General features: G+C 38.9%; 1 protein-coding gene across 2 annotated transcripts in view; it reads right to left on the bottom strand.

The window, feature by feature from the left end:
- Positions 1–25,955, bottom strand: part of LOC119782244 (growth/differentiation factor 11-like) — a 48,754-nt gene that overhangs the window by 4,009 nt on the left and 18,790 nt on the right. For both annotated transcript variants that reach the window (XM_038283130.1, XM_038283138.1), the window contains exon 2: positions 13,253–13,626. In XM_038283130.1, the coding sequence (XP_038139058.1) occupies positions 13,253–13,626 (374 nt within the window). The remainder of the gene's footprint in view (positions 1–13,252; positions 13,627–25,955) is intronic.

Below are 25,955 nucleotides of genomic sequence, written 5' to 3'. Positions count from 1 at the left end.
TTTTCCTTTTTGGGTTGTTATTTTTTATAGGAATTCTGTGTTTTGGTTTTTGCCTTAAGTCCGTTGATAGTTTTGTTATTTTGGGTCTATTTATTTTCTAGCCATTTTTTGTTTATTTCTATGTGTTTTTAGCTCTATCTTTTTCTTTCATTTTTGTACTTTCTGTAGTATTATATAGTTTGGGGTTTTGTGATCTATTCTCTTCTTTATTCCTTCCAGTGTTGATCCCTTTTTATTCCCCCTCAGCCAGAGTCTATTAATCCTATTATTTAGTTAATTCCTCTTTTGTTTTCCTCTCTACCTAAGCCTCAGTGATTTGCCAGTATTTATCAGGTCCTCAGATATTTTTATGTTTCTGTGCCTTTTTCTGTATTATCTTTCATCTTCAAATCTCATCATGTTTCTCCCGAGCGTCAGTCAGCATTTTGATCCAAATAATGAATTATGACAACATGACCATTGATTTAAGGTGTTTATTAGATTTTAATGGGTAACTTTCTCACCTTTATAACCTTGATGACACAGTAGGCTACACTTGTGAGCTGAATGCCTAAAAATGAACCACACAAAACACAATATGCTTACAGCACCACTCTAATGGGGCGCTAATAAAACAGATAAAGCTAAGCTATCCAGCATGTTAATCTATCTATATTAGACAAAGAAGTTGGTGGAGAGGAAGATTTTTTTAACTTTCACTCTATTATTTCTGTAAATCCTTCGTAGACTCTGTTTTTTTGTTTTTACTTTTGGTTTGCTAGAGAGTTTTTTCTGCAGTAACAATATGGCTCAGTCCCAGCTATCAGGGCCAGATTATTGAGGATAATGATGTTTTTGCTGATGCCATTGTTCATGATCTTATTCTCGGGGACCAGTGGTGAGAGAGGGTTTTAGTATTTTCTTAGGGTTCCCTACTTCCTGATCCTGATCTGCCTCTTATCCACATGTCCTGACATGAGCATGTCCTGTCTTGGCTTATTGGCGAGAACAAGTTATTAGCTTTTCGTAGTGTTCCAGATATCCTGCCTTGTTCATCCTCTCTACTGCTGAGCTTGCCTGTTCCCATCTGAACGTCCTAACTGAACTCTCTGTTGGACTCCTAGAACCCTGAACCAAACTGTTCCTGCTCTGAATCCCTGACCGGGCTACAGGCTCCTGGACCTCTGAGCATTCCTGTTCAAAGCTGTTCCCCTGACCTGGTTTGAAAACATGCTTGCCCTCTGGGACAGTAGCATCTGGTTCACTCCAGGCGGCACCTGCCACATCTTGTTGGCAGCCCTTCAGTTGGATCCTACCACGTTCTATGGATAATCATCATCTGTCAGATGTGTTTTTCTCCACCAGAGTTTCCAGTGATAGGCGGTGCCCTGCCTTACTTGAGCCGCTGCAGATCCACAGCTCTGAGTTGGTTTCAATAAGCGCCTTTAAAGTAATCACTGTCTGTCTTGCCTGAATTCTGGGTCCTATGTTCTGCGCTTATTACACAATTACTGTGCGGGAGGCGGGCCCATAAAAGGCCCATTCTGTAACCATAAAGGGCTGGTTATGATGCAGATATCTTTGATTTAGGCTTGGTCTGAGCTATGTTATTCCACGCCACAATGGAAGAGGGACCATCAGAATCTAGCTGTGGGTCTAGATACAACCGAGGCGGTGAGGAAGTGGGGGCAAGTTTGTGCGACAATGGAGGGACATGAGGGCGAAAAAGAACGGGGATCCAGGTGGAAAAAGGGTCCCAGCGTTCTCACGCACCTCGCTTTTCTATCTGGTCCATCTACACGAGTCATTTTCCACAATGGCGATCATACAAACAAAACAAGCCAGTAAGGTACCAACCAGGAAACATTCATACAGTAGAGCAGATGTAGATTTGACCAATCACAGGACTCCTCACTGCTGTTACCTACAATTTTGGAGAGGTGCACCAGAGTGTCTGCGGAAGGGGCGGGGCCATATGCGTTAAAGCTACAGTGTGTAATTTTCAGCGACATCTAGCGGTCAGACTGCAGACTGCAGCAACATGAACGTCTCCCCCCCACCGCTTCTCCCCCCCAACAGTACGGCGAGCGTTACGGGACAAAATGTCTTCGACGACGTCCGCATCACCTACCTTCTCAAGTGATGAGGTTTGTTTACATAGATAATTTTACAGATAGTATTTCATTAGTCTGTGTAGGGTATAGATTTCATGTAGACTTAAGATAATAAATATACCCGTTATTTTTTCTACGTCGTTGTGACGTTTTGGTGAGCTGCTTTGCATGGTGATATAAACAGACGAAGTAATTGTAGTCATTAGTTTAACAGCGAGATTGTGTTCGCTGGAAGAATATATATTCCCCGTTTACAGAGTCCAAGTCTTGTTTGTGGCACGGGGGTTACAAGGCAAGGAAGAGGGAAAGGAAGAGGGCAGAGAGGCCGGGGTGAGCGTGCAGCTGGGGCCAGGCGAGAGAGGGGAGCCAGCGGGGTGAGAGCAGAGGAGGAAAGGCTTGAAGATCTCCAAAGGAGCCGGAGAGAAGTAACCGAGGTATATATCCAGAAAATTATTTTACAGAAAATTACTGAATCATTACCTGTGAAACGTCAGGGACGTTGCTGAATAAGTATACTGGAGAGTAACAGCATCATCACGCAGCATGTTATTGTTTTAGACAGGTCTGAGCATCCTGTACTCCAAAAACTGCAGTGATATTAGACAATTGTGTGTGTAGGATTAATTACCTGTCCAAGAGAAAACTGGCAACTTGAGCGTCACTTTGAAAACCTTTTTCCTCCATCAGTGACTTCCATCGTGTAAATGCCGTGCCAATGTTGATCCGTGTTTTTTGTCGTTTCTTGTCACTCTTGCGTTTATTCTCGTCGTGTTTCCGCTTCTTAGATGACGGGGGTTCGGTGTCCGCCGCTTTTCGTTGTGATACAGAGTAGGCATGATCCTCCATTCGTCTGATGTTTGGCCACACAGTGCCAAACAGTTTGCAAAGTCACTCACGCCTGCCGCCTTGTTTACCTTTCTTGTTACCGAGGCGCAGTATACCTGCTTCTTCTTCTTCTTTGGTTTCAGGCAGACTAAACGCTTCTCAGGCATAATACTGCCATCTACTGTTCAGTACCGTCTCAGTTCATCTCTCTCAACTTGCCGCAGTTATTTTCGAGCGTCATGGGAGATCTCGCAATCGCTAGTTTGTTGCCTCTGCGCTGCCGTAGCGCAAAGATGTCAGCCTCCATGGCTGCGAGACCCGCTCCTATGTAATTATAAATAACGAATTCTAAGGCAACGCAAATGTTATGGTTAAAAGGCTGAGCTCATAGGTGATGATAAATAACATAGTTATGTATAATACATTAAATTTCTGAATTTATATGCCTGTAATTATTACACACTGTAGCTTTAACTGTGGCAAACACGCAGACAACCTGGTTTCTGAGCATAAACCAGCCTTAACAGTCAAGGCTGCAGCTGCAATGAAAAGATGTTTAATTGATGGCATTTATTACACCATGAAAGATCTGTTTATATGGTTTATATGGTTAACATTAACAGGGCGACAGTGGCGTTGGATGTAGGAGTTTGCCCTGAAATCCAAGGATTGACAGTTCAAGCCCTGACTCCGACTTTCAGTGTCGTTGTGTCCGTGGGCAAGACACTTCACCTGCATTGTCTACTGATGGTGGTCAGAGGGCCCGGTGGTGCCAGTGTACGGCAGCCCCGCTTCTGTCAGTGAGCCCCAGGGCAGCTGTGGCTACAATGTAGCTTGCCACTATCAGTGTGTGAGTGAATGGGTGAATGAATGTAGTGTAAAGCGCTTTGGTCAAGTCTCCTGACTTGAATAAAGGCGCTATATAAGTACATGCCATTTACACAACTTGCTATAACAAAAGACCTTATTGTGTCTCAATAGTAGTTATTTGATTGGTTGTAAATTCTTTCCTTAGACAGTCATGCTGATTCACACCAAACCACTCACTGAGTTTGCAAAACTTAAAGCACAAACACTGGTTTGCACTCAGTTTTTTTATTTTGTAAAAAACTTTGCAAAACTGTGGGTTCAATCCTCTGCACAGCACTCTTTTAGCAGAACTGTAAACACAACTCCTTGCTTTACATTCCTAGCAAAACTATAGAAATACTGTATATATTATTTACACTATTTTGCCAACTGTCTGGCACACTGTCACATGTAAAAAAGGTTTTAGATTATTAGTTCACTTTGCAATCAGCCTAAGCACTAAAAATAAGCCACAGGTGAGCTGTCTGTTTGGAGATCATGGAGGGAACAAGAAGAATAATAATTAGAGGAGGAAGAGGATGTGGAGGTGAAGCAGTAGGAGAAAGAGGAAGAGGAGACCAGATATGTCCTCATATGGGACAGTATTAGTTTCCACAGAGCTGCTTTGAGTCTATGACTGTCATCCCCATCAAAGCACAACCCTTTTACTGGCAACTGAGGAGGCATGGGGTGGGTGGATGGGTGAGGGGTGGGTGGGGCTTGTATTGACCAGGCATCATGTCAGGCCTGGATGGGGCATTCCAGGAGATATTTTCCCAGGTGCCTTGGACAAGAGGAAATTGCATATGCATGAAGTCTTGTAGCCGGACCCAAAGAGACGACACGATGTTGACAGATTTTTTTTCTCTCCACAATTTGGTGTTTTGACTTAGAATAAAAAAAAACTTGTGTTGATGTGAGTAAATAAACACCAATACTTGAAGTTTGGATCCCTGTGAGCTTTGGATCCCTGTGTGTTTACAGAACTAAGACAAAATTATGTCTTCAATCTGACAGAGCTTACTTTGTGCACAGAGAAAGCAAAAGCCGCATGTTTTTATTTATTTATACCATCAGTTTGTAGTTGGCACATTGAGTGCTTATTAATATGACGACTTGTTAGAACTGTTAGATATAAAAATACAATTTTTAAGAAGGTCTGAAGAGTTAAGCAAGGTTTATTAGCTTTTGAAAGAGAACTACAATGTTTTGCTGATTTGGTGAAAGGTTTTCTTAATTGAATGAAGAGTTTTGCAAAAATAACCAATAGTTACAAAACTTGTGCTTAAGCCATCAGAAAAAACAGTAATAGCAGCTAAAATGTAGAAATAGGCTACATAAGGGTTTTTAATACACTTTAATAACAAATGGCAATCTTACAAACTTAGCAGTTTCTTAAAAGAAATTTTTCATGTTATTTTTAGAACAGAATGACATTAAAAGTACGAGAAATATGGTTTTGAATTTCAATTTCATTTTTTTTCTTTCAATTTTCTTGTTAGTTTTTTTTTTTTGCACATTAAATAACATTATATTGAAGAAAAATCCATGCTTCCTGTTTATAAGGCATGTTATGTTTACTTTTGTTTTCATACCTAAAACCATAAATAAAATAATGGTTTCTTAAAATGGCAACAGATTTTCTACAGCAGATATTCAACAAAAATGATCACTTGTTTTATTGAAAGGTATTATATAATATTGGGACAGTTAATGATTTTTTTTTTTAGCTGCATTTGGGGCTCTTTGCATTTTAAAGGTTTCACATCCCCGGTTTAGACTTTAATCTGACTCAGATGCTGTAGCTTGACATTCAGTCGAAAAACCAAAAATTTGTCTAACTGTTATACGAAGAAGGGGGCTAAAGATGCTGTGGGGGTCATGTTAAAGATTAATTTCCAGTTACAAACACTTCATGTTGGTTGTTGCCACCAAAGCAGTTTAAAAGTTCAACACTTTTTTAGATACAGTCGGATCAGTCAGTGAAAACCTCCTTTTTCTTATAAAGGGTCGGTTTCCTTTTTGCTTTTCATATTTCTTTCTTTTTTTAGTGCCCAAAGAGCAGTAACAAAGAGGCCAATAATTTTTTTGGTGTAGTAAGATAAACAAAACTACATTTGCAACCAAGAAGCGATAGAAAGAAGTAGGATCAAAGTAAGTTTGGAAGCAGAAGGAAAACAAGTGATGACTTAAATCCACATCAGTGAGATTTAATAGTTAAGAAACTACAAGGGCACAAAGGCAGAGTGGCCAGTAATGAAAAGCAGCACAGAATAAACGGCTTGAAATTGAAAGTTTACACCCATAAGATGAATGATGAATGGCACGGCGGCCAAAGTCGGCCATAAAGTTCAGTCACGGGTCAAGACTGAATGTGGAGGTAAAATACCAACGACGAAGATTAGATCGATTCCACCTTCTTCTTCCAGTAAAACTCTTCTCAGGCCGACAAGATATGTTTCTATCAATATAATCTGTTCACCGTAAACTTTTCAAACAAGGACCATTTACCTGTGATTCTGTTAGTTTAATGATGGCCAGAACCAAAACATTAACTCTCTGTGTGGGTTTTATTTTTGATGATGTTATTTTAACATTCCTGGTGCTCTTACATTCTGATGCATTTTTATGATGGACTCGTGGGAAATTTAGACTTAGACAGATTTATTTGTCTTTTATTTTTTACACAAGTGTAAAACAAAAAGGAATTTCGTTTGGAACGGCTCATTGGACAATTTCATCCTTTTTAAAGGTGCAGCCTTAAAAAATAGTTTAAAAAAAAACATACATATGCCTTTAAATTTACACTTCTAAATTTTTTTTTTAATATAATGATAAAATATAATAAATATAATACAGTACAATACCCATTTTGCAAAACATTCAGCAAATAAATGTGTGCTTATGTTTTTGGATAACAATCCTTTGTAATCTTATCTTAAAGGAATAGTACACCCAAAACATGATTAGCCTTCATTTTCTACTCACCCCTATGCTGAACCACACTCTGGAGTACTTTTTTGATATCTCAAATGCATCTGGAGATCTGGGAGGCTTCTTGCTGTCTGCTGACATTCAAATAATGGAGGTCTATGGCGCCCGAGGCAGAAAGGTCCATAAAAGTCCACAAAAAACGTTTCAATATTCCTCCATACTGCTCGTCCAATGTATTCCAAGTGTCCTGAGTGGGTAGCATCCAGAATTTACTCGAAACGAAGTCATTTAGAATGTTTTTAGAGCATAAACAGTAGTGTATAGGATTTCCTGAAGGCGCGTTCACGGCGCTACGGAAACCGCGGCAGACCAACCCAGACGAAAGTGCGCATTCAGCTCAGCAAAGAACTCATGCTCTTCCTCAACACTGAAGTCCTCAGACATTTTTCTTTTGTTGTTTCTTTCTTTGCACAGGTAAACAGCACATTTCTTCTTCTACGCTTGCATTATTGGCAGAGCAGACGCTGAATGCGCACTTTCATCTGGTTTGGTCTGCCGGCTTCCGTAGCGTCATGAACGCGCATGTGCACGCTTTCAGGAAATCCTATACACTACTGTTTATGCTCTAAAAACATTCTAAATGACTTTGTTTCCAGTAAATTCTGGATGCTACCCACTCAGGACACTTGGAATACATTGGACGAGCAGTATGGAGGAATATTGACACGTTTTTTGTGGACTTTTATGGACCTTTCTGCCTCGGGCACCATAGACCTCCATTATTTGAATGTCAGCAGACAGCAAGAAGCCTCCCAGATCTCCAGATGCATTTGAGATATCAAAAAAGTACTCCAGGGTGTTGTTCAGCATGGGGGTGAGTAGAAAATGAAGGCTAATCATGTTTTGGGTGTACTATTCCTTTAAAGGTTAAGGTTAAGCTTAAATTGTTGACCCAGATGCTTATGTTTTTACTATTGTTGCCTACTGTCTACCTCTGAATGCAAGGAAAAAAATAAACTTAAAAAAAAAAAAGATAGCTTTATCTTATTGGTGAAATTGGTAAGAGGTATAATTCAATCAATTTGTAATTTTCAAGATTGAAGGGCTGCATCTAACTAGCTTTTACCCCCACAACTGGCCAACTGTGTATGCTTGAGTTGACCTCTGACCCAGAAGGTCATCTGCAGGCTACCATAACCTTGACCTTTGGGTGCAGCATGCAGATCAAATATTTTACTTCAGCATGTTTGTTTTACAAAGCTGCTCTCTACCCTCAGTGATTCCAGCTGGGCTGCAGCAAATTTTTGTTTTCTTTTTGTAATAAAAAAAAAAAGAGGAAATAAATTGAAAGGGAACGAGGCTGGTTAGTCTTTTATTAAGTAAAATCCCTCAGAAGATCAAGGAAAAAGTTGTTTGTTTCCTCTTTCTTTTCTGGATTGTTGTGTTTGGTGATGTTGTTGTAGATACCCTCCTGTGTTTTGTATTTAATTATTGTCTTTGGTTAAGAACAATAAAGCACACTGCTGTGCGCTCAAAGGCCAGCGGTTTATTGGCCAAGACACCAGAGCTGACCTCCAATGTTGTCTGAAGATCTGACCCGAAAACCCACTTGGTAAATATTTGGCATTGCTTAACTAGGGTAAGTGGCCCACATAATTCAACAAAGATGTTGTATTTAACTGTCAGTAACTTGAACTAGATGAATGGCTCGCCGATGGCATTTGCTTTGAGGCCAAAGTTTGAACTCATTTGTGGAGGTCCATTTATCTTGACAGAACCACCGTTTATGAAATAATCAAAAAATGCACCCAACATCCTTAATCTTGTCTCTCGTTCTACAAATTGAAAAATTTATTTTGTCATCTTGTCAATCTTTATTAGGCTGCAAGGAAAATAAAATCATGAAAACAGTTAATTAGCAGAAAAAGAGGATTGAAAAGTTTCCATCAACACAACGTATCTATGATTTAGTTTACTTTGAATCTAAAAGACTCCGAAGAGACCTAATTTATATTTCCAAAATGGAAAACCTTTTTTTTAAAGGTTCTTTTTTCTGAAGTCCAAGTCAACCTCTTTTGTCCCAAGTAGTGTCTAACATCTCTAAGAACTGAAATAAACATTTTGTTATTTGATTAATCAACTATGCCTATAATCTTTAATTATTTAAACCTAATTTAAACCATGAATATCTTGATTTTTGTAGAAGAATGGGCTTTATTATATTAATAGACATTTATAAAACCGCTGTTAACCGTTTCAAGAATTATTATTCACTCAGAAAATTAAACATGCATTTATGATTAAAAATGTTGCCTTGTAGCAGGAAGGTCTTTGGTCTTAGATCCCAGCTTGGGGTCTTTCTACAAAGTGTTTACATGTTCCTAAGACATTTCATCCCAGCACTGCGTGTCCAGAGCCCGTAACACTATCAATGACCCCTCACACCCCCACCATGGATTGTTCTCCCTGCTGCCCTCTGGGAAGAGGCTTTGCAGCATTTGATGCAGGTCCAACAGATTCTGCAGCAGCTTCTTCCCCACTGCCCTCAGAAAGCTGAACTGTTGTGAAAATTCTAAATCATGTCACCGACTCTGCATTGCACTGATAACGCCTATCAAAAACTGCATATTTGCACCATACAGGGAATGCTTCGGTGGCGCAGTGGTTAGCCCATGTACAGTGGCCTACCCACGTTTGTATCAGACCTGTGGTCCTTTGTGGCATGTCTCTCCCCTTCTTTCATACCCCATTCCTGTCAACTTGCTGTTGAAAAAACGAGCCACTAGTGTCGCTAAAAATACAAATATTTGCACCATACGTATTTAATGCTCTGAACTTCCATTCCATATCAATGCGATATTTTGCAGCATGTTTTTTTTCCACACACTGTTTACATTTGTTCACTGCTGCACTTTAAGGCATGGAAATGTTATGAAAGCGGTACATAAGAAAATTTTGTTTTGCATACACTCTGTGTACAAAATGACAATAAAAGTTGTCTAAGTCTCTTCCTGTTCTTTATAGGTACTCCTTCCACAGTCCTATGACAAAACTGTTAACTGGTGACTCTAAATTTCCCTTAACTGAGTGTCTGGGAGACTGTGAGGGTGTGCCCTTCCTTCCATCCATAGACTGCTAGAAATAGGCTGCACCCCGTCCCATGACCCCCACTGACAAGCATTTATGGGTGGATGGTTACCAGTGGCCTGAATTTAGAATGTTTGAATGGACAAAAAAGGATACCGACAGGTCTTTCACCGTTGATTGCAAAGGGTACAACTCTCTTGTCTTCTCAGCAGGAATTTGGGTCAAGCTTTTATTTTTCAAGGTGAAAATATATCTCAAATCAAAGAATAAAGTCTTAAGTACTGGCAGTAAACATCCAAGTCATATTTTGCGTCTTTGAAGTGTGACTGGTCCTTGGTATGCCTTTCCGGCTGTCTGTGTGGTCATCCTTCTCGAATCGGTGTTGGGGCGCGCCATTTTAAAAAACCGAGTAACAACTACAATGGACAACTACTACGAAAGGTTAATCTGTCTTCTTGCCAACTCCATTAACAGAACCTGTTCCTCTTCGATATCTAGCAACTCTAGATCCATCCGTGACCATGATATTTTGCAGACGCACCATTGTTGTTTTGAAAGATAAACACTACCGCCAGCACCGCCGAAGTTCTTGTGACCATCCGCTGAAGTTCTCGTGAGTTCTCAAATAGGCTCTCCCTTGCGCTTTGGCGGGAAACTGCTGCACGTCCCTAGAAATTCCAGATCGATGGTGCCAAAGGCGTAATGACACAACAATAGGCCCATAAGCAACATTACCTGGGTGGGCCCCTTATAAAGTACAACACGTGATAAAGGTTCAGGATACGGCGACAGTTCCATAAATTGGCCAAGAAGATCCAATTATACAATTCTTCGTAGTATATGATCACACATCACACCCGGAAAAATAGTGACTGCGCACCTTGAATGGAACCATTGGTGACATAATGCTATAATGTTTATTGCTGTTTTAAACATATTATATGAGTGCATTTTTTACCAACTGTTTAATGAATCTTAAACAGTTATTAACATAGTAACTAAAAGTACCACTGTTTGCTTGGCTATTGGTGTCGTGTTTGAACGGATCACCATCATGTTGAAATCTGGCATGTGTTGCGCTATAACTATGGTATGGTGCGGTCAGTCTCTTCAGGATCAGGTGGGTTTAAGAGGAATTTTTCGCTCCACTACTTCTGCAAAGAGTCTTCCTAGTCTACAATTTGCATAGGGGTGCTATCAGGTGTCAGTGAAGGGGCACCTAAGAACTCGTGGGCCCTGCCGTTGAAGCAGGATTTGCTCACACTGCGCATGTGCAAACAAGTGAGTTCTTCTTCTTCCAAATTGACGAGTCCAACCAGCGGCGTTAGGCTGTACTGTGTGAGAGCATGCATCGGGAGTTGTGAACTTTTAAACTCTGTGGTTACTTCCTACAGTTTGAGCTGAAGCTGAGTACAACGATTGAAAAAAAAATGTACAGTCTATATCCGGCTTAAGTCTGTTCTCTCTGAGCCAGATTGTACAATTATAAAATAAACGCAGACTTATTAATGTATTTTACAACTGATATAAAAGAATGGACAACATCTGACCATCATTCCAAAAGGTATTTCGCATTTTGGCAATTAAGGAATGTAGATGAGTAAAATTAGTAATATCTAAGCATTTAAGTAAGTTTGGGGAAAATGTAGCTCAAATAAATGTATTTCCATTATGAAAAATTTAATCTAATGCTAATTTATATAATGTCGTAGAACAATACAGGATTAAAAGCTCCTGCAGACAATACATTGAAATTATTATGTAGCTAAATTTTAAACGATCAAAAAAGAGCAACGGTTGCCAAAAATAAATGTTTTGATGACATCTCTAGCACTGATTTGTTAATGCAAAACGGGAAAAGCAGCTCATGGGAAAGTGCAGCAAAGTCATTTTACATTATTGGGATAAATTTGAAAGATTTTAAATATAAATAAGCAATGATTATTTAAAAGACAGATGTTGTAGATCTTCTAACGCTGTTTAATTTCTAATACTGTTTTCTTGTTGGTAAGAGAGGCAAACAACTCCTGGGAGTGTTTAGCGAGTTAGCTTCCCACAAATTAGGTCAATTTGAAATGCTAAGATGATGAGCCAATGCTTGTTCAAACATAAGATTTGGCTTTATTCATATACTGTGTCTAAACAAAACATTAATAAAATAGTCAATATAGTAAGATGGTGTTTCTCTACTGTAGATTTAGTGTGGATAATTAGCTCCATGTCTAAATTTACATTAATTATAGCTGCAAGGTTGAAATTAACAACATCTATTTAGTTTAACATTTGAAGGACAGCAAAAAGTACATTTTGTTTGTACAACTACACATAATTTTAAAATTAAAGCATTTATTTAGTAAATTAGGCCTTTTAATCTATCTTAGAGACAAAAGCAACAATCTCTATGACTAAATATCTGAGCCTTTAGAAGTGAAACAGGACGGATATGTTAAAATGTTGTCTTCTATATTTTTTAAACACTGACTGAGATTATTTGTAAGGGTATGATTGCAAAGTCATGCAATCGTATAAGCAGCTAACTTAGCTTTTCACTGTAATATGTAGAAAAATATGGAGTGAATTTTGTTCCATTATTGTTGCAAGAAAAATGTAAAATTTAACTTTGATTGAAAAAAAATGTCATCCACAATGAAACTTTGAAAAATTACTTAATTGAAATAAGGTTAGACAGTAACTTTGTGGTTTTTTATTATTTTTTCACAATATTTGATTTATTCTTTGTTTTGTAATATCTTATTTTTAAAGTTCTATTTGTCCAGATTTAATATTTATTTTATATTTTCAAATAAAATGCTTCTAATTTCTGTTCTTTAGATGGAGTTTTACGAAATGCATTATTTTCAAATTGTGCTTTACAGATCACATAATCTTTCCCCAAATAATTGCTCTTAAAAGATGAACACATTTTATTTTGCTAACATCCATGCAGACCAATAGAAATGCATCTTCACTCCTTACTCCAGAGGAAATCCCGCCCCTAGAAGTAAAGAGAATGTGATCTGTAAAAGGCAATTTGAAAAGGATTAAATTAGTAAAACCTGAAAACCAGAAATTTGAAAAAATATCTACAGTAAATATACTTTCTGTGAATAAGAATATTTTAATGAAAAATATGTAAAAAAAAATCTGACAAAACAGTAAAGTTACTCTAAAAACTATTTAAAAAACTTTCTCGATTGGGTTTTTTTTAAATTTCCATTTACAAAATATGTTCTTTAGTTACAACAATAATGGAACAAAAGTCACTATATAGAAACTAATCCTGCCAAGAAAGATTTAAAAAATTTGCATGATGCAAACTGAGTCATATATTTTAAAGATGTCTCTTAATTTAGAGGCAAGAATTTGGCTGCCTGTTTTTACAATTAAATGAATTACATAAAAGTGAGCTGTGGTGGAAGTAAAATCCCCTCCCTGGCCCTGGGGACAGGTCTGAGGGTCCTTACCAGCCCCTCCTCCCCGGGCCGCAGAGAGGTAACTGCCAGGTCATTGCCGCTTTCATCGAAGGCGTTGATATCGATTCCCCAGTTGGTGTGGGGCTGTTTAAACCAGTTCTGCAACACATGCTTGAAGTCAATGCTTTGCCAATGGCCGGCCCTGGAGTTGAGCTCGATCTTCAGGGAACGGATGCGGATGTGGCGGCTCCCCTGTTCCGTGACTGGCTTCAACCGCAGGATCTGCAGGTAGACGGTGGAGGTCTGCTGCAGTGGTCGTAGATACACCCATAGCTGGGCCTTCAGTACCTTAGTGAACATCAGTTTAGGGCTGAACTTGAAGAAGCAGCAGCTGGGCTTCCCATTCACCTGCACAAGGGGCTCCGCTGTGGAACAAAACAGAGATCTGGTTTTAATTTCCAAATCTGGTACACAAAGAGAATATGACAACAAACTATTCAAAAATTCAATAAATATCGCATTTAGTTGGCTTGTATGATAGTTTATAAATATTTGGATTCTCTTGCGGTGATAAGTAAGTGGAGCAATAGAGAAAAGGTTGCTGATACATTGGACATAAACACTAAATAGAGTTATCTCTATGGAGTGAATGTTGTTGCTTTATTGTCGCAAAGCAATAAGGTGTTTTGTAAACAGGAATCTGAAAAAATTTAAATTTTGTAAAATGGAGCCTAGGCGGAAGTTCAACTGAATAAACTGATTACTCGCCTTCATCCGCCTACGACACAAAAGCCAATAAGCATCCAAGTTCATCTTAAAAGGCCACCGATCCGCAACTCGTCTGCTAACTAGTGCGCAGGCGGTGGTTGCGCTGTATGACTTCATTCAGATGACCCCGTTTTAACCAACCTCCATGCCCTCCTCCACCATCGTAGCTAAAGCTTCATTAGAGTGTCATTCTTCCCGGACTCTTACTGCATTTCACGTCTCATTTCAACCGGTCCGGCAGAAGACCGCCATGTTGAGCCTGGTTCTGCCAGAAGTTTCTTCCCTGATGGAGAGTTTTTCCTCTCCAATGTCGCTTCATGCTTGCTCATCATGGACAGGTTCTCTTAACCTGTGTTATCCAACGGGACTTCCATCTTCCAGGTCCCTGAGTGAAGCTCTAGTATCAGCTCACGCAGTTCTCCCCATAAAGCAGCAGACCGTCTCTCTAACCAGCAGTCTACAGACTGACCAACTTCATCTATCTCCACTCCAACACAAGTTTCAGGCCTGGGGGGGAAACAGCCCTGTTCTTTACTCCTGTTCATGCATATCTATCAAAGTTCAGTGCTATGTTTCCTGTTGAGGTCTGAGCGCCAAAGACTAAGTAATTGTATCAATAAATTTCATCTAATTGCGTTTTCTCTCTGTGCAAGTTTTTCAGATTGAATTTATATAAAAAAAAAAATAAAAATAAAAAAACAATCTTTGGATGATTTGTTTTTTGTTTTCATATTTCATATTGAAATTATTTTTCACATATCATCTTCTCATTTTTTAACTTGTGTTATAATTTTCCCCCCCCAATTTTCTGCTTTTCAGGTTGAGTTTTACACATTGCATTCTTTTTTTTTTTTATTTGTGATTTGTGTTTTACAAATCCCATTCTCCTCTCTTCTAGGGGCAGGATTTCTTCTGGAGAGAGGAGCGAAGAAGTATTTCTGTTAGTCTGCTGGACATCAGCAACAATCAACAAAATTTTTATCAGTTAATATGCATTTACATGGTAAAAATCTGTATTGGGCTTGAAAAGAATATAAACAAAAACTCTAAAAAACAGAAATTTGAAAACATTTCAAAATATGAAATCTTTCAATGTTTTTCTTGAAAAATAGAAGAAAGTATAGACTGTTTTGGAATGGAAAATGACCAAGACTGCTTGCAGAAGTTGTTTTTTTTTTATTTATTTTATCTATCAAGCCCAAAGGCCAAACACAGGAAACAGGCTGGGCAAAGATTCAGCCAACAAGTGGATCATAGCTCTGGAGGAGCTGCTGGCAAATAACAGGAAGAACCTGTTTACAGGATTACGATGTGAGGCCTGTCTTAAACATTTATACTTCGATGTATCATGGTAAGCTTTTCAGAAAACTAACATCATCGCTCATTTTAAACAGTCCATCCTTCCCGTAAAGAGTCATGGTGCCGGCTTCCTGTTTATCAAACTTCATGTGAGCATGGATAGAATCAGAGATGGCAAAAGTACTCACTTTCCGTACTTGAGTAAAAATACAGATACTTGTGTTAAAAAATACTCTGGTAAAAGTGGAAGTACTGATTAAACTTCTTTACTCAAGTAAAAGTAACAAAGTACAGGCTTGTAAATTTATTTAAAGTATAAAAGTAAAAGTAGAAACCACTTTTTTCCTGCCGTTGCCTACATTTTAAATGGATGTCCCTATGGGGCCAAAATTGTTGCTTTATTATTTCCAAGTGTATGTGGAGAGTTGTACATCTGTATCTCGATTTGTGCGTGTGCAGGGGGATTTGAAAATGTGTAAATGAAACTGTAAATGTGTGAGGAGATTTGTGTGTCTGTACAACAATCTGCAAATGTGCAAAACTACTTGTGTGTGTGTAATCTGGTTTGCAAATGTGTAAAAAATCCACAAATCTGTCTTCAGATGTGCAAATATGTACTGAGATTTACAAATCTGTAGTAAGATTTACAAATGTGTAGAACAATCTATAAGCACACACAGAGACACTGTGTCCAAAGTATTTTCGCTTCAACACTCAGAAATACAGACACATCATTGGTTACAAGTCCAGCGGAGCTGCAGATCTGGGATCTCCGTTGTGTTCATTTTCAATCATCTCGTCGTCCATGCTACTATGCTAACGCTACCGCCACCAAGCTGCAATGATTTGCCGAGAATGAATACCGCCGAATCTGTCGATTCATCTTGTAGTGGTGCGTCAAATGCAATGTAGATTCCCATCCAATTAGATTGAATTTGGTATTGATGACGTGAAAAATAATAACGGTAACTCCATTGAAATGATTCAAAACTAAAGTAACGAGCCAATTTTTTAAAATGTAAGGAGTAGAAAGTACAGATATTTGTGTAAAAATGTAAGGAGTAGAAGTAAAAAGTCGCCATAAAAATAAGTAGTAAAGTAAAGTAAAAATATCAGAAAAATCTACTTGAGTACAGTAACGAAGTATTTGTACTTCGTTACTTCCTGTCTCTGGATAGAATGAAATACAGGACAGTCCTTAAATAAATCTAAATAGAGGTAGCAAAACATCTGAGAATAGGAGATCTAGACTCTAGTTGAACAACAGCCCAGGACATAGAGCCAGAGTTACAATGGGGCAGTGTAGTTTAGTGCATACTCATGTGCTGGGGTGGACCAACCAAAGTCCAGACCTGCAACCAGTTTGGATTTTGTTGCACGGCATGTTTCCTGATAGTCTCCATCCAAACTGACTGAGCTTTTCTATCATACAAAGAACAATTGAGGGACTTTTTTGCATCCAGATGTGCATTCGTTAAAAGGTTTTTATTCAAAAAAAAAGCGTCAATTCAGAAAAACAAAAGCTTGATACATTTTTCTTAATTTCCTGCTTCAGAATTGTGCATTTCTTTACCAAACAGTGTGACCCCCTAGAGCACCACAGAACCCTAACCGGTACAATCCATGGACTTTCTAAACCCAGCTGGAAAGGTAACAGTCTAACCATTCGCAAATATACACTATTCTGAATTCATGCTCCTCTACAGTAGAAAGAAAAAGGAAAAAAGGTTTGCAGGATAAGAAAATGCTGATTCCACAAAGAAAATACCTGCCTTGTGTCTCAATAGTATCATCATATCTGTCATGCACTGCAAAAACATTTAATAGTTTTGTACACAAAAGTTATTTAGTATATTTTGCATACTACATTTTCCATATTCAGACAAAAAAAACAAAAACAAAAAAACAGCGGTATTTCCTTATCCCTGGAAAGGAAGCGCAAAAAATATATATTTAATTTATCTTTCGTCACAGCATTATCATTTCATAATAAAAATAAACAGCAAAAACAGACCAATGTTCAGAAACTATTGTGTTAAGCAAATTAGATAATGTACTCAAGCTTTAAAACATTTTTGTGATATCTATTTTACTTTTTAGTTGAAATAAAAGGCTCTCATATGGAAGAGGATTAGGGCCACTGACAAAATAAAAAAAGGTAACTGATTATTTTTACTTTATTTTTCCAAGTATATGAAAAAAAACAGAATTCTGAGTTTAATCTCAGAATTTTGGATGAAGGAAGGGATGTGGGAGCTTTGCTTGGCTTCACTGACAAAGATGTGAGCTGTTTGGGAGGACCAGTAACATATTGGTGGAAAATGACGGAATTAGGCGACTTTTTACATGTCGAGGGGTCCCTGGTGATGCTATTTCAATAATGGAAGAACAAAAGGTGATTAAAACAAGAGAGCTAGTTTAGTCTGTAAAACAGACATGGCTATGGGTTGATGCTAACAGCAGAATTCTGAGATTAAAGTCAGAATTCTTAAAAAAAAAAAATTAGAATTCAGAAAAAAATTCAGAATTCTGACTTTTTTCCCATATTAAACTGAAATAATATTTGATAATCAGTTAACTTTTTTTTATTTTTCAGTGGCCCTAATCCTTTTCCGCTCAAATTCCTCAATGCCAAAGCAACTCAAATAGAGCTAGCTTCTAGCGGAAACAGACGATGCTACAAAATATGTAAATATATTAAGATAATATATGAAGATATAAACCTTTAAAATGATCTCTTGTCTTTTTTCCTTATTGCTTTATTATCGCAGCTGTTTACCATAAAAACACAAACTACGACATTTTAGTTAGACAGGGGAGAGTTTAATGTTACTTAGAAACACTAAGTTACATTTTCATCTTAATATTTCCTCTTCTAAAGTTCCCCTGATCAGGGATGGATTTAGGAAATTTGGGGCCCCAGGCAAAGACAGGCAGGGGGTCATCTGAATTGAGAAGACAACACATAAAACAGCCCATTATACAGATAGAGAAATTTTAATAAAATAGACATCCATTATTTGTTCTAGGTTTTGTCCCTCTCTTCTTGTCCCTTTTCTTCTTGTTTTCCTCTCTATGTTTTATACTCAGCTGACTTTTCATGCTGTCTCTAAAGGGATGAAAGATTTTTTCCAAGCACTAAGCTCACTTAGCTGATTGCTCCTTCCTGTGTTTCCAAAAAGGCGACGGCAAAAGTAAATAACCCAGTCCTTCTTTTCACTGTAGACAAGCCATGATCTGCTTATCTGTTCTCCATTTTTCATTTGGATGAAATAATAGCTGCATGAATAATGACAGCAGACAAGATAGAAGAGAGCAGGAGGCGGGGTTACCAATCTACTCGCTCTGGAGAGCAGAATTCGCTGCTTTTGGATGTTGTCGCCAAAGTCTCCACTAGCAGAACAAAAGTCGCCAGATTTGGCGCTTTTTTAAAATCAAATTGCTAGAGGGGTCTGAACAGTCGCTAAATATAGCAACAAAAGCTCTAAGTTGGCAACACTGCTCTTTGCATCGTTTGTTTTTAAATGGTTTGCTGCTGTCTGTTTGGACATTTCTGAACATGAGCAGCAATTAGACTGATCCAATATGGTGGACACTGAAGGGGGGGCTGAAACACACGTAATATTATAAGCGTTCTGATGGCATTTTAGGGATTGGATTTTGATCAAAAACATAATTTATGTGCACAAATAGGGAATTGTTGTATGAACCATAGATTTAAAATGAGTTTTATGGGGCCACCAGGAACTTGGGGCCATAGGCAACTGCTTAGTATTGCTTAATTTTAAATCCCTGCCTGCCCATGATGGGGATCTAAATATTTAGGAGATGATTGAGGGTCCTGACATCTCCCCCTACAAGGTGTGGTAGGAAAAACACACTTGTAACTTTTATGCCACCGACATGGTGGCTCTGTTTCAGTCCTCAGGGTTAGATGAACAGCTTTATTGAAGCCCAACGTAAGGCCATTGGTACGAATAGCAACAAGGCCCTCACAATGCTGACCACAGCTGATCATAGAAAACTTTTGGATCCTTGAGGTATACGTTGTGGCAGAGCCAGCAAAAAAAAAAAAAAAAAAAAAAATGGAAAGAAAAGGAAACCTTTGCAGAGGAAAAGAAGAGAAAACTTCAACCCGATTGGGACAGGGCTCACAACAGAGTGAATTTGGGCAAAACACATCATGTTTATACCCAAAACAAATGCAACAAGTGTAAGAAAGGTTAAATTATACAATTATTAGGAATAAAAGTATTTATTTTTTCAGCGTGATGTCAGAAAACAGTTATTTATCTTTATAGAGAGTTCTTTTTGTATGCTTTTCTATGTGTTTGAAAGCTTCTGCTCTCTCGTGCACATGGCCCTGTTCTTTGCTCTATTCAGTTAGGGTACATTTGTGATTACTTTGACGCTGCAAAATAGAACCATTTGCATATTAAAACAGGAATCAGTTATAGTGGCCAGTGGCCAGATGGTAACCTTAGATTCCCCTGGGTACGCCTTGATGAAATGGACTACCCTGAAACGGCACCAAGCAGAAATAAAACATCTCAAGTCTTTTTTTTTACTCCTTTTTTTTTTACTCCAGGGCTTGCCTTTTGTTGGACATATAGTTAGGGTGTGGATTAAGTGTTATGTCAGAGAACGCTTGAACGTAGATTTATTCCTGTCATGATTCACAGCTTGAACATTTCTCTGATTGGTTGCATACACCAGATCTGCAAAAGGTTCATTTACATAGACCTCCATCTGATCGAATGTCACCCATCCGTAAAATTCATACATTCATTTCCATGGAAAGTGTTCGTTTATTTAGGGAAATGTATTCTGTGTCTATCAGGCATAATAATGTGGCAAGGCAGCACAATAGACTATCTATCCTGCTGTTTTCTCAGATTATGGCCAATACAAAAAGCAACAAAAAACAGGAAAAGGAGAAGACGAAAAAAACAGCTTACTTCTGTCATTTATTTAGTGAAGTAATTACTTTGATAATCCTGTTAAAAAAAACAGTCAAATTTAAGGTGGATCTGTCAATCACAATTTAATCTGAGGTTGCTAAGGCAACCTGCAAATGCTTCCTGGGTCAAAAGGTTATTTGGCACCTCAGTCTAGTTAAGAAATGGGATCAGGGGTCAAAACCGTCAGCCTCTTTACATCTCGAGTGGGGGGGGACTCTAACAGCCAGATTGAGTTTGAAGGTCAAGGTCAACCCTATGGCGATGGTAATATGTCTTTCCTCACATCATGGCTGTTCACTAAAAAATCACTCAAAACCTTAAATAAAACATGCAACAGCTCTGAATAAGTCATGGCTTTTTGTTTTGTTTGGATGAGGGAGGAGATTCTCCGATTAACAGTGACCCGTTTATCTGGAAAAAAACATGGCACCCAGCTATTTTTATTTTTAAACAACTTTTGAAATTTGGGCATGCATTCAGGGCTATGAATTCACCACTCTGCACTGAATAAGGGCCAAACCAGGGACAGACGTGGCCCTTTAGTCCCTACTTCCAAACACAGTCATTAGTGAGTGTAAATTCTACAGTGTCTCACGCTGGACAAACAATATGTCAATGTTCTCAGCTGTTGGTGGGTTGTTGAGGTCGCAGCAATTAACGTGGCCGGTGTTGTGTTTGCTCATCAGGACCAAAATGGGAAGGAATAATTCTGCAGTTTGCTTTTGGTTTTCTAGTATTAGGGACAGCAGATTATCTCTTTGCCTGTCGTTTTATTTTTTCTTACTTTCCTGGGGTTTATAAAAATAAGGGGCAAACTCCAAAGAGACAGAGCGGTTCAGCTTTTTATGAAGAAGTAACCTGAGAAAGCGGCGCCTGTTTGGTAGTAATCCAATTCAGGTCCCCAGTTATTAAACACACCTGCTCCACATATGAGCTACGTCATGTTAAACAATGACTGCATTGATACGAGAAATCAATTTGTGCTTTTATAGATCCTGTAAACGTACAGGCTCAAGGCACAGATGAATGCCTGCAGCTTAATTACAACCCACATCTTGGCGGAGCATGCAACTTGTGGCAAAAGAGCAACGTTAGCTTGTAAAGCTCAGAGAACCCAGGAAACATTTAATCCTTCCATCTTCCTCTCTTTAGCAGCAAGAACTAATATTCAGGAGGTGGAGGGACCTTTTTATGGCTTCATTTCCTGCTTAATTTGCAGAGTTAAAGCTTAGTACTTTTAATAGTTTTTTATACTCAATATGCCCTGTCACACAACATTTCTCTGCTGAATGTAATGAGATAAAACCTGTACTAACTTTTTTTGGGTAAATTCATCATAGTTATCAATAAAATAAAAGTTAAATATTTGCAGGATAATATCTGAAAAAAATGCAGCCGCTTTTGGCTTTTACTTAATCATATTTAGTTACTTTCACACAATTATTTTATGTTCTACCTTGCTAACATGAAACAATTGTGTTAAAGAAACTAAATATGATTAAGTAAATGCCAAAAATGGTTGCATTATTTTTTTCAGGTATAGTGGAGGATTTTCGTGAAGTTTTGAAAAAAAAAACCCTCTCCACTTTAAAAACATTTGCACATTTTACTGCTTGTTTTTGTTTGGTTGTGTGTGTCTCTTCCTGGTGTCTGTTTGCAGGTTCTCCTACAGGTTTTCCCTCGGGTTTTTTTCACAGTGACCATTGGAATTTTTTGTTTTCTACAGATACAGCAGCTGATTCTATGTTTGTTTTTTTCTTCTCCTATCCCCCTGTCAGGTAAAGCAGTATTGGATGATGTAAAGGAGGTTTTTCTTTCTGACAACCCTCCCTTGGCAAAGCAAACGTGTTTGGAAGAGCACGGGACTCAGATTCCAGTTCTGTTGCCATAATGCTGAACACAACAAGGGGAAAATATATATATAAATATTTACACATGCACAACTCTGTACACTTTCCCGAGAGGGAATGCCTATTAAATGCGTGCACAAGCCCATTTTTCCTCGTGCACGCTCTGTTTAAAAGTTGCTGTTCTCATAGGTCATACTAGCTTACTGTGTCTGATCGACTCCTCTAACTCCTAAATCCCTCAATCACTATACAGAGCGGGGACTATACAGTGGTCAGATGATCAGATGATCACTACTTTTTACTCCCGATTGGTCACGTAACTCTGCCTTCATTGCGCTTTGCCTGCGCCATCTTTGTTATCAGTCGCCGCTGTCGGGTAGCAACAGCATATGGTGACAGTGGGTCACTGTGAAAGCAAATCCCATAATGCTTTGCGAGGAGAGCTCTCTTCTGAGGCCTTTCTTTTCTTCTCATGCACTTTGTTGACTCTTTTTCGCTTACAAGCCTCGACCATTTTCAAGGTGTGAAAGGTGATCTTCAATGACTGGCTGAAACCGTAGCTCACCACACATCTATGCCTGAAAGTGCGCATGAGCAGAAAAAGATAGCTAACGGGACGAGCACGTAGGACGGCCTTATGTAAAGATGTGACCTGAATGATTGACAATTAGGAGGACCACTTATTTTGATGATCCACCCGGAAAAATAACATTCTTCAATATACCGTTAAAAAGTAAAGGCAGGGGATAGAGTTTACCATCCAATAACCTAAATGTTTCCTGCTGAAAAGAAGTCTAAAATGTACAAGATCATGGCTTAAAGCCCACTGACAATCTGAAACCTGCAAAAAAATCAACAAGTTTTTCTTGGAATATGGCATCAGGAGCGACAAGCTAGCAGTAGCATTTTGCCACTAATAGCAATCCCTTTACTTATGTATTTTTACTTGGAAATTAAAAATAATAAATAAAGAGATTTAGCACAGTCAAGAAACGGGGAAGGGTGAAATAACTACTTGTAAACACTGTGCCAAACTCTTTATCAGAGAAAGTCTTTAGTGGCTGCCCTAGAAGTCTCTAGATTAAATCATCACCTAAATTACTAATTGGTAATGTTTTGATCCAGCTGCAGGAGAGATGTATAACACTGAGAAGAAAAAAAGTGGATAAAACCGCTCTAAATATGTTACAAACTAAAACCCTACTGTATAAAATGAGTCAGGTACCTAATAATATTTTACCCACACCAAACCCCATAAATCAATATTTTTATGATATCAAATTTAACTTAAAGACAGTTAGCAGACACACAGTGGATGAGATTGTGTTGCATTTGAATGCAGGTGAGATCTACTTTAGTGCAAGTTTCAAAGAGAAAAATGTGAAGTTAAATATTACATTTATAGTTGGCTTTAGAAGGGATTATTTAAAGATTGTGTGGTTCACTTTCAATGAGAAAAAAGACGAGTCGGACGTGTCTCTCTGCCTGCAGGCAGAGCTTGCTGCTGACTGATTGCCTGCCAGCACTTTGGAGAAGCTGGCAGTAGCTCTCACTGCTCGCTGAAGACATTAAAGAGGTAATAGAATGATTCTATAGGGTATTTGTTGCTGGTCCTTAAGGTCTCTGAATAAGGTGTGTAGTATTGGTTGGGCTGAAAATGGCATATTTGCTGTTCTATGAGCCCTAATGCAGCCTGGTTAAAAGCCCTAGAATGAAACGACAGGTTTTTTTCCTTTTATGCTATGCTCATGAATATTTAGATGAGCTGTGCACTGATTGGTTGGTTTACAACGAGCAAAGCTGCTGTGCAAAGACGCATCATAGCAACAATTACTCACTCACTGAAACATCAAATTGTTGATATGGTAGGGTGACTAGACGTCCTGTTTTTCCTGGACATGTCCTACTTTTCATACCTATTAAAATGTCCTGGGGGGAATTTCAAAATCGTCCGGGATTTTGGTCGACTACAGTGCAGCACGTAGTCGAAACACAACAGGCATTCGAACGTCAGCTCCGGGGCTGGTCCAGGAACCCCGGCGGACAGGGGAAGGGAGCCAGCAGGGCATGGAACAACCAAACCCAACCTGCTGACGGTAGCCTGGACACAGGCAGCCACGTGCTTCCCCCGGCTGAGGACCGGCAGCTCATGGTTCTCTGTTGAGGTCCGGTCCAGTCAGTGGCCCAGCAGTTGACACTTCACACCCGCCCCTCCCTTGGGCCAGTGAACCAGTAGGCTGGTCTGTATGTAAATTTTGGGGCGTGACCGAAGTACAGGCCAGAACCAAATAATGCAACATTGTTTACGTCAACTCTGGGTTTCGTTTGGATTTGTCCGTTTTATGGTGGAAGTTCAGAATTGTGAGATTTGCAGAGAAGGGAGGAGTCGATGGGGTTTGAACTTCTATGTACGTCCATTTCCGCCACTGAACTATCGTTATTCATCCATGACAACGTAAACTCGGTTTTGCATTCTATGACCCCTTTAAGCATGCAGTGTTGTTTGGTAACAATGGATAATGTAAAAAAAATCTCAGATTTAGTCACATGACACTTTCGAAAACAAAATGTCACTATCGGGTTCTGAAAAGTCCCTACATATAGCGTCAAAGTCGCTAAGTTGGCAGTATTGAATGTTAAGTCCTAGATCTCGCAAAAATCATGCTAGTAAAGCCAGGCATACACTGTAAGATTTTTTGCCCTTTTCGGGACGATTGTCCAGTCTTGCGAGAATGGATTGATCGGGCCAAATTTCAGCCTCATTGTACTTCCTGCATTGTTTAGTATAAAGGATGTAACGATGTGTGATTAGCCTCTCACGACCACCTCCCGATCAGGAATTGTAAGGTCGGGAGAAAATCAAACATGTTTGAGATTCAGTCGGTCGGTGCTCGTGGACAAATCCTGCTGTTGAAGCAGAGCTACGAGGCGATTTACCAGAACCTCGATCACTGCGCATGTGCAAAGAAGGGGGTTCTCTCCCCGGACGGCAGTGCGAGCAGATAGATCGCATCAGAGCGTCGGGTCACACAGTGTGAGAACATACATCTTAAACTAAGAACTTTTAAACCCTGTGTTTCGTCATGCAGTTGAGCTTTAGCTGCATGCAGGGATTGAAAATATTGCACTGTGTATGCCTGGCTTAAGCTAACCCTCTACTAAGAGCTATTCAATGAGCCTTCAGATAAGACAAAGGTGCATACTGCTGCACTGTGAAGCTCATTACTTTTAACAGCATCTGATGTGCATGGGCGCAAATTCGATGTGTTGACCAAAATGCAGCGCATGGGGGCTACCAAGCATGATGCAGTCAAAGTTCAGCATAGTTGCACAGATGTGCGGTTAGCAGAAACATTCATCAAGTGAGGGACCAGAGAACAAAATGGAGGAGAAGTTAGCTTATTGTTTGTCTGATTTGTATCAACCCTTGACCTCACTGTTTCGACTCTCCCAGGTAAACTCTCAAATTGCTATTCAGTAGTCAATATTAACCTGGAGAATGAAGGTCTTTCACAAGCCTGAAATCCCAGAGCTACACACAGCCTTTGCTTCAATGATACTCTTTTCTCCCCAAAATAGTAGGGCTAATGTTAGAGCTTCCAGTGCTGAGCCATCATACCTCTTCATTGAACATGGCAGGCGCACCGCAGACTGTATACTGTCTGAAATACCCAACATACAAAATATGAGTGCTGAAACACAAACAATAAAATACTAGCTATCAAGACAGGGTTTCAATAGGTCATTAAAAATCATTAAAAGTCCTCAAATTATATATATATTTTTAAATTGAGGCCTTGATTGGCATTAAAATGTGTGAAACGTGATAATTATTGCATTTAAAATGCTTTATAAAAAAAAAAAAAAAACACTTGA

The sequence above is a fragment of the Cyprinodon tularosa genome, unplaced genomic scaffold (assembly GCF_016077235.1).
Source record: "Cyprinodon tularosa strain WSP-4 unplaced genomic scaffold, ASM1607723v1 ctg1044, whole genome shotgun sequence".
NCBI classification, from domain to species: domain Eukaryota; kingdom Metazoa; phylum Chordata; class Actinopteri; order Cyprinodontiformes; family Cyprinodontidae; genus Cyprinodon; species Cyprinodon tularosa.
Note: the sequence above shows the minus strand (reverse complement) of the source record. Positions and strands in the feature narration are given on the sequence as shown.